The sequence below is a fragment of the Aythya marila genome (assembly GCF_965140915.1).
Source record: "Aythya marila genome assembly, chromosome: 2".
NCBI classification, from domain to species: Eukaryota; Metazoa; Chordata; class Aves; order Anseriformes; family Anatidae; genus Aythya; species Aythya marila.
In genome coordinates this window covers 58,767,065-58,779,552 of record NC_139043.1, presented here as the reverse complement: position 1 = coordinate 58,779,552, position 12,488 = coordinate 58,767,065, and the positions used below count along the sequence as shown (strand labels likewise).

At 40.3% G+C, this 12,488-nt stretch overlaps 1 protein-coding gene across 1 annotated transcript in view; it reads right to left on the bottom strand.

The window, feature by feature from the left end:
• Window positions 1–12,488, bottom strand: part of GLI3 (GLI family zinc finger 3) — a 208,881-nt gene that overhangs the window by 32,111 nt on the left and 164,282 nt on the right. Inside the window, exons 8-10 of the mRNA XM_082753540.1 lie at window positions 10,692–10,908; window positions 9,100–9,216; window positions 7,651–7,791 (exon numbers count right to left, since the gene is read on the bottom strand). Of these exons, the coding sequence (XP_082609666.1) occupies window positions 7,651–7,791; window positions 9,100–9,216; window positions 10,692–10,908 (475 nt within the window). The remainder of the gene's footprint in view (window positions 1–7,650; window positions 7,792–9,099; window positions 9,217–10,691; window positions 10,909–12,488) is intronic.

Below are 12,488 nucleotides of genomic sequence, written 5' to 3'. Positions count from 1 at the left end.
GAGTGAACACGCACTTAGGGGCAGAGATCAGCTTTATTAGCTTTGGGATGGTATGTAATGAACCGCTGGGCCACAAATGCCACTGTTCTGGCACATTTTAAAGCTGCAGGTTCAGCTGCCTATAACCCAGCACAGTAAGGTGGCATCTTAATTACAACTTGGCCTTTAAATGGACAGCAAGGAGGAGATTTTGCAATCTAAACATTAAACATTCACTACAAACTTCTGTACAGATCTTTCTCACAATTATTTACTTTTGCTGTATAATCTCTTCTCCCTCTCTCTCCTTTACCTTCCTCCCTCACAGCTACAAAGATCAAACACACTGAGGGGATACACAAGCTGAAGAAAAACTTTGCATGGTATTTGCTTGCCTTTAAAGCAGCTCTCTGACTTCCCAAAGTTGTCCCAGCCTTCAGTCCAAGCCCTGGGCTTGTATCACTCAAAGAATTTTATTTTTTTTTGCACACAGCATTGCTTCTCCAAATACAGGGCAGGGTCCAGTCTCCACAGAGAAAAAATAAATAAATAAATAAAATAAGATGAAATAAAATAAAACCACCACCAAAAAACCTTTGCTGTTTTAAGTAAAACATTCTTCTTTTGTCAGGGAAAAAAAAAAAAAAAAAAAAAAAAAGATTACTATAATGGATTTCATGTCCTTATCTATTTCTTACTCTTTTCAATTTAAAGGAAACATTTCTGAACCTTTCAGGGCAGTGGCTGCCATCGTCACACACAATGAGACTCTGAACGGGATGAAGCATCTGTGTTACTGCACTAGGACCAAATAAAACCATAATGGAAATGCACTGAAAACAGCCTCTGTGAATTATAATATTAATAATAATAAAAAATCCCAGCACATATTCAAATTCACATGGCAACTGGGATGTTGCCACTACATCCCATTTGGATTGTGAACTTCACCTGTACTATGGGGAGTTGCAAGCATACCTCCAGAGCCAAGAGAAAAGAAATGCACCGAGGATAATCTGCCTTCTGGGGCAGCTGTTTGTAATTGCCTACTTCAAGGTATAGATGCCTGCCCACACAAATGTGAACGGCACCACATCATTGTCAGCTCAGGGGTAGGCAAAGCGTGACTCTCCCGTTCATTTACGGCTCTGTCACTGCAGCTATTACTCAGGGGAGCTGCTCTCATCTCAAGGAGTGGCTTATTCCCTTAGTGCAGTTGGATCCTTTTTAGTGTAGAGAGGCGAAACTCCCTCCAGTCCTTACCTGCCCTTCTCCGGTGAGAGAGGAGCTGAGGAAGAAGCCAAGGGCAGTAAGAGGGAGGGTTTTGGAAGTCTATTGAGTTTAGGTGTCCCTATTTACAGGTGTCCAAAATGACCTGCTCCTAAGGGTCTGGTCCCTCAGAGAGCAGTGTGCTCCCCATCTCCCAGTCAAACACGTTTTTCAGTGTTTCGAGGTGATGAGGGCACCCCAAATCATTGCAGATGCTGCAAAACATAAATAAAAGATGGAGAGCAAATTTTGTTCAGTCAGATAATGACAGGACAGGGGAAATGGTTTTAAACTAAAAGAGAGGAGATTTAGATTAGATGTTAGGAGGAAATTCTTCACTCAGAGGGTGGTGAGGCACTGGTACAGGTTGCCCAGAGAAGCTGTGGATGCCCCATCCCTGGAGGTGTTCAAGGCCAGGCTGGACAAGGTCCTGGGCAACCTGATCTAGTGAGTGGCATCCCTGCCCGTGGCAGAGGTGGTGGAGTTAGATGGTCTTTAAGGTCCCTTACAACCCAAACCATGCTATGATTCCACGAAAACCTGAGCTGAGCTAGCCTGTGGACACAGCCTGGGTTTTATGGAGAAGCAGAGGGTAAAAACCGTCAGAAACTCAACTCAGGGAACCTCTCAAAATGGTTCTTCTGGGTATCTTCAGCACATTGCAATTACTATGGGTACCTGAGAAAGACAAGAAACTTTCCTTGGGGCTGAGGTGCAATAGGAGAGCCTGGCAGAGCATTAGAGTGACTGCCCCAGTGATTGCCAGGGGAGTGCTTCGGTCACCAGGGCTTGGAAGAAAGGCAGGAAGAACTCAGCAAATGAAATCCTGAGTGTAAACCATCGCTGTCAGTTTAGGGCTTTTTGATCTCATCTAATCAAATACAACAACAATAAGAGAATTTTATTACTGCACAATTAAGGAGAAAACACTAACAAAAAATAGCTCTGCAGTTCTTCAAGCATGTTTTTGAATAAAAAAATAATTATCATCAAGGGTACACAGCAAGGGGGATGAGAAATAGGCAGGACTGCATTTTTCTGATTGCCATTGTATTAATATTTAACAATAACTTCAGTCATTTCCTTGAAGGATAATTTTCTTAAACAAACTTTTATCTTTAGTGTTTAACCCTTTTGCAATATTTTATTCTAAACTGATTTCTGGGGGAAAAAAAAAAAAAAAAAAAAAAGGAAGACAAACTGCAACAAAAAGCAGATTTATAAAAATATACAATATCTTATTAGCTTCTGGGCGCTCAAGTGCATTTATCACATATTTAAAACAAACTTGAGCTCAGCTAAGCCCAATTATAATATCTCGCTGGGCAGAGAAATTAATTAAACAGCTGAATGATAAAGACCCCAGCAGCAAACTGACGCTTTAAAATAAATAAGATTTTTTTTTTTTTAATAAGAAGAAAGGAAAGAAAGAAATCCATAACACACATGCTCAAACAGCAACGTGAACAATCTTTACAGGAGCGCAATGCAATGTAAATAAGACGACCTGGCAGGCGACCACAGCAGCGGCTCTAATGCTGCTCTCCGACTTTGTGATTTGCTAATGTGAAACACACGCACCCCTTTTGCACCAAGTTCAAATAACCCTGGGATCCCAGCTGTGCAGCTCAGCGACTGAACCAGAACAAGGGCAGAACTTGTCAGGATTTAAGAGCTTTCAGCCAAACCCTTCAATTGCAGCCGGTACCCTATTCCATAGAAGGATATCAATTATAGATAGTGACTTGCTTTAGCAGGGCAGTCGGTACTGTCAGACACTAGATAGACAACCATGAAGAATCATGAATCTTTCTATTAACTGTAAGAGGAAAAAGAAAAAAAAAAGGATGGATGGGTGCTATAAATAAGGCAGAGCATGTGAATGGTTTAACACCTTGCCGTTTGGTGTATGTATCATGAAAATTTAACCACGCTGAATTCTAAGTGGCACATATCGCTTGGAAATAAGAGCTCCCACACCAAAATCATTACGGTGTCAAAGCCTTCTGGGTGGGTCAATAACAATTCTTTTATGTAGCTTTTTAGTTATTTATTCATAGCAGCACAGGTTCTGTTCATAAATTCAGTCCGAAAACATTGTCTCTTGAGGCCTAAACACACTTTGACTAGCGCCCACATTTTACACTAATAACAGCTGGAATTCACCACAGAAAATAAAGCAGAAAAATGCCAGTGTGTGCTGACCATTGTGCCCAAGACCACAATTTGTGCTGTAAAGCTGTACTACATATTCAGACACAAGTATGTTTGCATTTACTGTTTCATATATGCTGTATTACACATCACTTTGCAATGCAGACATGGCTAAAATCTGATTCACCTATCCTTGATTTCAGAGTAAATCGGTTCTACAATTTCCAGAAAGGTAATAATGCTGTCCTCATGTGACAGAAAGACTGGAATATACACAAGCAAACCCATATTTACTTCTTTCAAAATACAAGCGTATGTGCTTGTGGATTCACCCTGTACATAACGGCAGTAATGATATCAATAATGTGAGCTGTGTGGACTGTGTATCACGGAAAAGATGCCCTGAGCTCCACTCTACCTAGTGGGACTGGAATTCATTCTAATGTACCCAACCCCTTAAGAAACAAAATAAACAGCTAGAAACAGGCTTCCATCTTTTCCCTAAACACTGCAGTTCCTCTAAAATTTTGATGCTTTTGAAAGCAAAGCTTGGGCAACAACAGTCTGTTCTGCACCATGGGGGGTTTGGGGTCTGATTCCCTACTAAACATTCATGGCTATGAAGAGTATCCTTATTCCTCTGAGAAACGGGAGAAAAATTACATTCATTGTAAGACTTACTGTCAGCCCATGCAGATCCTGAAATTTCAGCTTTTTCAGGATGTACAGGAATGCTTTTAAGGTCTTTTTCTGAAACTCTGTATTTTACAGTTTTTCATTTTCCCAGCCAAACTTCCAAAGCTCAGCGAACTGGCTTAGAGAGCTACAGCTGTACAGGTGAAAGGACGCTGTGAATACTTCCACGTAAAATATACAAATTTTGGAGTGGGTGACAGGAAAGGGTTTTCTTGCAATCCTTTGTAAATGTCTACATAGCTCACTTAGTTTCTCTACACAGTTCACTTGACTACCCTTAGTCAAGAAGGTGTATGTACACGATATGATGTAGTGCTCTATCACATGCAGGTAGCCACCCAACTTCTGACCACATGGCTGTAGCTCTCTGCTCACACAGATCATCCCCACTGAGTGTCAGGGAATACAGGGATGCTGACAGATGTCATTTGAATGAGTCTTGCCAGGGCAATTTAAACCTTTTATTAACTTCATCTATCCCAGGTGCCCCTGTCTTGGTGATTACAACTCCTCAGTAGAATTAACAGAACAGGAAAGTTACCCATGTTTTTGATGTCCCAGGTGGCAGTCCAGCATCTTACTTCAAATCCCACTTCAGTCTCTGCCGGAGCAACTAACTGATGCTCTGCAAAGTCTGCCAGCAAGTCAGAAAGCACTCGCACAGGCAATGCAGAAGAGCCCTGCTGCAAGATGTGAAGGTTGGTATCTATTATCCTGCAAAGCCCTGAACCTGCTGGGAAGCATAGCACGATCCTAGCTACATGCCTACCTGTACACAAGCCAGCTCAGGTACCTCCAGTCAGCACTGAAGAGCCTGACATACACGTCCCTGGAGTCACAGTGTGAAGACAACCCAATGCCCACAACCAGGCCATTCCTTCCCTTGCATTTGAGCAGCATCGAGTACCACAGGACTCTGGGCTTGACGAGGCTTCCAGCTGCTACTGCAGTGTAAGTATTACTGAGTACGGACGTACTCATACCAGAGGCACATTCTCTGTGCCTAACACAGGTGTACACGTGCGTACACCACGTCAGAAGCTCAGCGCAAAGAGGAACGTGCAGCCATGGCTATTTGCATCTGCTCAGATTTACCCACAAGTATTTGGGTACAAGGCCATGAGCCCCAGCAGTGGGGAGATTTTCAGGGACTGAACCACTGCTCGGGGACTTAACACTTTCTTCCAGAGCTGCACACTTAAGCAAAGCTGGGCTGCTCTGCCATGAAGCCCTACTGAGATCCAGACTTCATTTCCAGCGCTGCTGCAGGTGTGCATCAAGGGGCTGTGACAATCAAGGGCTGACAAAACGTGAGGGAGACAGAGCATGGCCAGTCTTTCAAACAGAGTTAGATGTCTCGAGCCCTTTTGCAATTCTGGACAGAAATAACTCGCTCAAGTCCACACAGCAGGCTGCTGCCAGAGCAGCAAACGAAATCACAAAGCCGGGCCCCATCACTGAGTCACGCTGACTCTGGCAGTGTGATTTGAGCTACCTGAATGTGATGGTTGTGACGAGGATGATGATCCTATTGTCTTCAGGGTCTCAAGTCAGGAGTTGTGCCTCATAATCTTAAATGCCATAACATACGTAAATCTGCCAAAAAGAACTCCTTTTATCACAGAAACCTGTTTTTTGTTTTGTTTTGTTTTTGTTTTTGTTTTGTTGTTTTTTTCCTCTGCCTGTGTTTACAGCTGGAGAAACCCATTTCAGATGTTGCCATCATGCAAAACCATAGGAAATACATTTTTTTAGAGAATTCTTGCTGTTGACCTTTATAATACTGTCAGATTTGCTATGAAAAACACACTAGAAACAACACATTATTATTTTATTTTTTTTTTAAATAACAATCCTACTTTAATTTACCTGCAGCTATAAAACTTTAGCTATTAGGTAAAAGGCACAGTGGAATTCAATTAAATGTTGTATCTGCAACTTCAAAAAATCCTCTTCCTTTTTTTTCATTTCCAAGGGCACCTTTATTCTGAATTTCTCTTTTATTTCATATATTTTGGTGTAAATTATTTATCATCATTGCTGGGATCATTTCTGAATATTAAGAACAGTTTTCCAGGCATCATAAAGCCTTAGCCTTACAATTATGAGCAGATATAAAGATCAGGCCTGTGCAGAGCACCAGATGATGTCAATCAGTCTGTTTGCATAGAATCAATTGCAAGACCGACACTTGATCTTTCAAATGTGTCCAACCCTTTGCAGCAGCCTTTCATATGGAATTTCTTCCCAAAAAGATAATAAAACATTAAAAGGCCCGCTCCTCGCATTTCATTTTGTCCTATCAAAATGTTAGGATACTTTTTGCATAAAAAGTATCTAAAGAATTCCCCCCAAAAGGCCACATATTTGCCATTAGTTCAGTTCATGATATTCTTTAATTTATTATTATTGCTATTGTTACTGTCACTACTGCTACTACTACTACCAATAATAAAAAAATAAGAAACTGAATACTTGATGAATAATTTCCATCACCACCAGGCTGTCACACTCCAGCAAGTGAAAGCTGGCATTGATTTACTGAAGTCAGCTTTGCAGCATCAATCTACCATTTTGCATAGTGTTTGGAAATATATGGTGGTTGATTTTTTTTTTTTTTTTTCAATTTGTGGTGAAAAGTACATTTTTCAACATGTTATTTCAGTACTATTGGCCATATTATGTAACAGATTTTGCACGATCTCCAGGAAAGTATTAAACATTTTTCTACAATAAATATAATTCTGACACACTGATCATTTGCTGAAGAAGGTCCTCTCTAAATTGTACTATGAATTCCTTTTTTTTTCAGAGTATTTAGATAAGCTCATTGACATTTAAGAGGTGCTACTAGCTAAGTGGTTGGAAATCGTAGGTGTATTGTACTTGGTAGGTTACATTCTGAATTTTGGTGGTTCACTTTCTAGCTTACAATATTAAAAAATAGTAATAATTTCCTTCAGCAAATGGAGGGGAAGAAAAAACAAGACAAACAAGACAGATACAGCTAATATGGTTGCATAAATAGTGAACCCTACAGTTTGCTTTTGCTAAAAGGACTGAACTAACTCTGTCTCTATGTATTTAGCCAAATAATCCAATTCAGTTTTCACAGAACAGTAAATTGATACAAAAAAGCTGCAAACCCTTAGGGAAGGGGAAGAACTCCACTCGCCCATTTCTACTGTTACAGTCCCTTTTGGGGAAAAAAATCAAACTTGGCTAAAGGTTAATAATAATTCATGTCCAGCTTACTATTACTCAATAACTATCAAAGTCTCTAACTCAAAATAGCGTTTGCTGGCTTACAGGATCAGAGCCATTACAATCTCTATTGAAGACTTTATTGAATTTTACACTAAGCTTTAGCTGACTGAACAGGTCAAGCACTGTGGCTCAGAGTTTTCTTTATTCTCAGAAACTCATAAACCCCTCTCCAGTTTGCAGCGCTGTTAGCTAAGAAACTTGACTCAGCACAGGGTCAGAGAACCTGACCCCCATGAAAAAGGTCACATAGTTTTAAAACCCGGTTCCTGAATACCATTAACTTACATGCACTAGCTGTTCCTGCGTGTCAAACTCCCGGGAACAGCCTTCCCAATGGCAGTTTGTCTCATAGACCACTTCAGGCTCCTGTTTGCTTTCATCTTTGTCCCCTTCCTCCTTTACCAGGGTCATTCCTTCTGGCTGTTCCTGGAGAGAAGAAAAAAACAGGCGTGAGGAGAGGAGAGAGGAAATTCTGAAATGGAGGAGGAGAAGTGAATTACTTTTGCATTGAAAGAAAGACAGAGTAGGGGGGAAACAGATTATTATACCCTCAGTTCACCCTGTTATTCTGCTCTACGAAATATAAAAGCTCAAAACAGGCCTGGTAAACCAAAACCATGTGTCAGCTATATGTGTAAAATGTATTTTTCTTCCCCAGAAATATTAACTGCAGAGAATTTGTAAAAAATAAAACCCATTCACTTGTCAGTTAAAATCAAATTGTAAAGGCTCGCTTCCTTTACCCTGTATTTATGCAGCTCTATATTTGCACACTTGCCCTAATTATACACAAGTAGTAGTAATAAAAAAGACATTATTTAATATAGTTGAATTAACTGGAATTTGTCTTTACTACTACAGTTGGACATAAATCGCATCACCAGTTATCCAAAGTGTGTTTGCATTGCTAGTCCAGTGACAGATTTGCACATAAAAGTCTTTCCAAGAATAGACTTGTAATTTTCAGGCCTCTTGTCAGTCCTTTCTTGTCCATAATATGTGCATGAAAGGGCTAAGCAGGGAAAGTCAGCATTTAATTTGGGGTTTTGATTCTCCACCTTCAGTTCCTCAAAGTGAATCCCTCTCCCAGCTTGTGCTGGCTCAGGGTGAGAGTAGGACATTGACGTAAACGTTCGGTTCGGGTTATGAACTCATGCTATTTCTCCATTTCAACCCTGCTGAGGGATTTAGATGGATCTTGTTTTGTATGTTTTCATGGATTCTCTCACAAGATCAAGTCACTGATTCACTGACCTGCCTTTCGTCACTGTAAATTACAAGTCACTTTACTAAAACCAGCGGGATCAACCAGTAAGGAAAGTGTAGCAAGCCAGACTGCAGGCCAGCAACGAGGCCTCAAAGCAGCTCGGTGCTAAGATCCATTAAAAGTCCATGTGGCATAAATATTTTTGCCAAATGGAAAACCCATCCTGAATAAAGACCCAAATGTCTTTGGTTCCCTTTTCTGTGGAGAACAGAGGGTTGAGCACTCAGTGAACCAACAGAGATGTTTCTCCCTCAGCCTCCTTCCTCTCTGCCCTCATTCTGTAGCAAAGTAAGGCCTCGCTGCTTGGGTTTAATCCTGTACTCAGTCCCTTGCTACCGTGAGCTGTGTGTGTGTACAAGGGCTCTGAAGGCTCTGAGGAGGGCAGGAGGGCTAAAAACAGGGGAAAGGTGTGTTTTCCCTCCAGCAGTGAGAAAAAAAGGCTGATGACTGCAAGCTGAAGGCCATACCTGCACGCTTCCTGCGCCCGGGCTGGGGAGGTCCTCATCGGGCTTTATCTTGGAGCGCTTGTTGTGCATTGGATCTCCAGTGCTGCTCACTGCAGACTCGCTTGTGGGTTTGTTCTGCTGCAGGCAGTTGGTGCGTTGTGTTGTTTTTTTTTTTTCCCCAAAAAAGACAAAATTAGACTGTGATAAATATGTAGCTCCCAACAGAAATATGCAGCATCTGCTCAGCAACTTTATTTGGAGAAGCTACACTGTTAATTATATTGGATATGCAATTACATTGTGTTTCAATTACATAGCATTAACTTGTGGAAGAACTGCATCACTCAACCTTGTAATGGAGCAGGGAGGGAACAGGAAGGAGAGCATTTGATGTAATTCCTTGCTACAAACCAATGCTGTTTTTGGCGGGCCAGGGAGGGGTAGGAAGGACTTGATTTTCCACATAATGATGACTTCAGAAACGCAACTTTGAAAAGCGAAATCACTATGCACTAGTTAGAATAAACATGAGAAGATGATTTTTTTTACACTTGGAGGAAAAGTTTCCCCACTTCATGTCTGTATGCAACATCTCAGCTCTTTTATTGTGTTTCCCTTACAATGATGGATAGGGAGGAAAATTGAACACAAGCGTGAATGTCTCTGCTGAAAAATCCTAGATGAAGCCCCGGATTCTCTAAAGTCAACAGCAAAACTAACGCTGACATAAACAGGCTGGAATCTTGTTTTCCCTCTTGCTGTGCTAGACTGAACACTGTTATCTACACCTGCAAATGGATCTTGTAGAAATCCAGAGATCTTTTAGAGATATCTGAACTTGCACAGACCCCACAAAAAATCAATATGCTTCCCACAGCAGTATATTCTGCTTCTGCATTTGTAAAAGCTAGCCAGGAGATAAACAGCTCCCAGACTGATAAATAACCTATCCCAAGTCATCTGGAAACAAACCACGAGTTAATAAAAAAAAACAAAAACAAAACAAGAACCATGCACATTACAGGCCTGATTCCCTGCTGCACATCTCCAGCTTTTGAGAACACAGCTTTGCTCACTGAAATGACTAATCCCAACCTACCAAGTCCAATTTTGCATAAAGCAGAGAAGAAAAAAAAAAAAAAAAAAAGAAAACAAGAAACTTCAAACCTCCGTACAATCTTTGAGCTGCTCTGTACTCACACCCATTCTGGATGGCAGAATGTGTCTCTGTGTCCAGAGGTATACCAGTCAACATGATTTTGAGGTGAAGATGCTAAGCTCTAAATCATTAAGTGTTTCAGTGTGTTTTTTCCCCTTCTCTGCTCCCTACCTGTATTAAGTTGTCTGACTCAGAAAAGACAGGTTGGAATGAGAAGCCGCTGCAGCACACTGAAATATTTATGAGGACTAAAAGGCATGCTACCAATCAGGAACACTGCGTATATGCCTGTGATTTATAATAACGGGACTGCAAATGCTATACCTGCAAGAAAACTGTTATCGAAGGGTCTCCGTGACAGTGGTGATTAATTGCCAACAAGACAACGTGATTTGTTTCATTTTTTTCATTTTTAAATTATTGGGGTGCAAAGGTTTCTTTTGTTGTCTCTCACCTGTGTGGACTCAGAAGGCCCAGAGCTGACCTGGACAGGGTTCAGGACACTGGGGATGCCGGGGATAGGTCTCTGGGTAGGAAAAGTTGGAGCAGGATGGATGAGAGGAGGGCTGTGTCCAAAGGCTGAACCCAGGGTTTGCTGACGACTTATAATTTGCTGATGCATTTGCTGGAGGGATACTGGTGTAGGAGGGTATGTGAAACTCAGAGCAGGGCTGAATTTGGGAGAAAAAGGAGGGAAAAGGAAGGAAAATGATGAGGGTCATTACTGTATGGAACTGTACAGATTAAAACCTTAAAAATATTTGATGTTTTACATTAATTGAAGTCAGATCCCTTCCTCCCCTCATGTCTTTCCTTGTGCCCCAACGACTGATAAATCCAGCTTTTAAACACAGAGTTGGTCTGGATTTACTAGTGAGCACAAAAATGATACCATAACAAAACATAACATCTTTTACTAACATTTACCACAAAACCACAGAAAGCTGAGTAAAATAAAATTCAGAAAAACTGAAATAAAAGGCAAGCAGTTCAATAACAGCTATTTATTGCAATAACAAACTTTAGATAAAGAAAAAGAATGGGTGCCTACATGCTTTATAGTACTTTTATTGATAATGCAGTTCCCCTATGTTCGCCTGTATGAAGCAGTTCCTTTAATCTTGGCTCATGCTACGCTCTTTCATATGTCTCTAGATCTTATTACAAGAGGAGAGAAAATCAATTGGTTAAATGTGTTCTGAACACCGTACTTGTCATATCACTCTTTTGTTTGCAAAGATGGAAAGCTCAGTTCATCCAGAATGTCACCTAAAGAATTTCCATCAGCGCTGTTTGGTTACAGAAACTGATGGATTAACCTTTCCCCTCTGAAATTGGTGATCAATGAGTTTCAATGTAGAAATATTCCAATGGGAAAGCACTTCTTCTTCTTCCAGTTAAACAACATTAAATGTCTATTAAAGCCCATTATGCATGTTAATACCTGTCATCACTTCATTACTTCACTGTATTTCCCAGACTACAGTGACTTTGGAGGAAATTACACTGCCATCTAAGGAACTATTTTGTGGGTACTGCCAAAGCATTCTTCGTGTCATACTTAAAAAATAAATGGTACAGAGCTAAATCTTCACCCACAGAAATATGAGATTCTCCTGTAAACATTTTCCAATAACTTATAACCATAGCAAAAAGAAAAAGGAATAAACAGGGTATTAATTGATTTTTTTTTCTTTAAAAAAGATCAGTTCAAAAGAGCCATACAAATTTAAAACATCAAGTCTTAAAAGAAAGAGGTGCAGGCATAATACCTTTTAATAATCAAGGCTTCTTCTAATGTCAAAAGCGTGGATTTAATCCAAATTTACAGTCTCAAGTCTTAATTGCTGTTACTGTTAAGTGTATTAAATGAAAATATTGTGATACAAAAAGAGCTGAAATCATTTCAACCATTTTAAGTAATACTTCTACAGAAATTCTGTGTTCATTAATCTGACTATACATTTTGTCTGTTTGACTCCAATCCATATAGAGACAGCTTCAATGTGATTACATTACTATTATTCCTGGTGAGAACTGTGCATTACAATAGTTTGCCCATTTAGGACAGAATATCATTAAGAATACCCTGGGAGAATTTTACTGGTCTTTGAGGAACTCTCTTTTCATTTTGCATTGTATTCTTTTTAATAAAGGGAGGCAGAAACGGAGTGAAAACAGTAATTGTTCACAGCAAGAGTTAGGGAGAAATCAGTAATAATATTCAGTTATTGCAGCTCTATAGTCCCTG